Genomic DNA, 2199 nt, shown 5'->3' on the forward strand with positions numbered 1-2199 from the left:
ACACACACACACACACACACACACACACACACACACACACACACACACACACACTGACTTATACCACAGTGTGATTCTACAGTTCATCATTTCTTTGGGTTTTTGCTAAACTGAAACGTGGCTGCAAATAAAAACATTCTTCTAGAATAAATACAGGAAACCTTAACTCACAAAAACACAAACACATCTGTAGCCAGGTTTGTCGGCACAATTTAAAAGGTTCTATTAAACTAACAATAGTCACAAACAAACAGCTAGTGAACTAATTAAACACATGGCCCAACAATCCCTGACCTCCTTCTGGGCTGCGAGCTGGAAGTGGGTGGTAGTGGTAGCTGTTGACCAATGAATCCAGTGAGTCTAGTAAAACAACATCACGGGAAAAGTGTTTTCTTTTAAAACAAGCCTTTGGGTGTGAAACATAAAACTTACATTACATCTAGAACATTTGCTAAAGTGAAACTCCCCGGTGTTGCCTGTAACAGGGTTTTCTCACCTGTCTGCAGGCTGTTGTGCTGCGAGTGATTGACAGGAGACTCCTGGGCTGCAGCTCCGCCTCGATTACCCACAGCGTTGGACATCCAGTTGTAAAAACTGACGGAGGACGGCTCAGACAGCAGCGGGTGCTCGGTCAGCACTTCTGTCCCTGAGGAAGACGTGGCGTGATAAAAAAAACAGCAAGCAGTGAACATTAGTCACGGTTACTTTCATCTGTTCTCAGGCCTCCATCAACAAAATAAATCTATGGTTTAAAACGCTCAAAGTAAAAACAATTAAAATATTTCTCCTCTGTGCATCATAGTCATGGTTTGGACTTTGTTTACTGAACAGTAGAGGTCACTGTTGGAGTGCTGTTTTTACAAAGAGAACATTTCTGCTGGTGAGTAGAGGGTTCCACACAGCAACACAGCAGGAGTCTGTGTGAAGCTACCTGTGCGAGTGAGGGAGCTGCTCTTGGCGGCTGTGGCTGCAGACGGCTCGTTCCTCTGAGGCGTGCCCTCCAGCAGGTTGTGAAGGCTCCGAAAGCTGCCCGTCAGATTGCTCAGGAGACTCTCCTTCCTTGGGCTGTCCTTGGCCGGCACGCCTCCGCGGCTCACGTGGGCGGGTGAATCGGCTGCAGTGTCACCGCTGGTGTAGCTCAGCGACTGGTAGGGATGCGAGCCCTGGGTATGACAAATGTGCAGATTGCTGAGAGGAGGTTATGCTCCTGCGCTGCCTCATTTTTCACCAGCTGCCGCTGGCATTTCATTTACTTGACAGCGGAGATAAATTGTGTCTCGCAAAAAAAAAAAATCACAGAAATGACTGAATTCAAAGTTGGCATAAAACTTTTTAGATAAAAGAGCTGAGCTGGCTCAAAATAACTAAGATAATATAAACATAATACACCTCACTTTGACACAGAAAGAAAAGAGTCATCGATCCGACGGGTTTAATTTCATTTCCTCTGGGTTTCCAAAGATGGAGTCACCTTCATACCACATTTAACAGCACCGTCATTCTGCACTGAACTGTCTGGAAGAGATTTACTTTAGCAAAGTAATATCTAGAGTCCTTATTTGATAAAATACTGTATTTTCAAATAATTCAGAACAACCATCACTTATTTACCTGACCGTAAAATAAATCCATTATCCAAACATTTCCATAAAAATATTTTATTACTTGTTTTTCATGGAAGAAAAAAAATAGATATGCAGGATTTGTTCTTTTAAGTGACATCCAAAAACATAATATTTAATCTACACTAAGAGGATTAAAAAAATACTTAATGCTTTAGCAAATACTTTACTTCCACCTCTTTGGTAAACATTAAATAATTCTCACTAATAAATCCTGGTGAGCTGACAGTACGTGTCCACAGAACAAAGATTTACGGCTGCTTTAGAGGAARCTTGTCACAGTTGTCTGTGAATCACKGGATCAGCAGGATTAATAGAAGCAYTTTTTAGTTTAAAACTGCACGGAGCAGTTTTTGATTTATATTTGCAAATATTAATACACAAATTAGAAATGTTGTGAAAAAAAAATCCAAAATGATGCAAGGGCAAATTTATTTAATAAATTTCCTTCCTTAAAGCCCATTTGTAATTTGGGACTGGGTTTGTAATGATTTAAACTGTGACAAAGTCATATGGAGCACCAAGACTGTCATAATTAGAAATAAAAGCAGAAATGGACCAATAAATAAATAATTAT

General features: G+C 40.7%; 1 protein-coding gene across 11 annotated transcripts in view; it reads right to left on the minus strand.

Moving 5' to 3' along the window:
* The window catches only part of kiaa1109 (KIAA1109 ortholog), a gene marked incomplete in the record, with an annotated part of 88764 nt that overhangs the window by 48088 nt on the left and 38477 nt on the right, over window positions 1-2199 (minus strand). For all 11 annotated transcript variants that reach the window (XM_014013742.1, XM_014013745.1, XM_014013751.1 and 8 more), the window contains 2 exon segments: window positions 497-646; window positions 932-1163. In XM_014013742.1, the coding sequence (XP_013869196.1) occupies window positions 497-646; window positions 932-1163 (382 nt within the window).

This window comes from Austrofundulus limnaeus, unplaced genomic scaffold, assembly GCF_001266775.1.
Source record: "Austrofundulus limnaeus strain Quisiro unplaced genomic scaffold, Austrofundulus_limnaeus-1.0 Scaffold105, whole genome shotgun sequence".
NCBI classification, from domain to species: domain Eukaryota; kingdom Metazoa; phylum Chordata; class Actinopteri; order Cyprinodontiformes; family Rivulidae; genus Austrofundulus; species Austrofundulus limnaeus.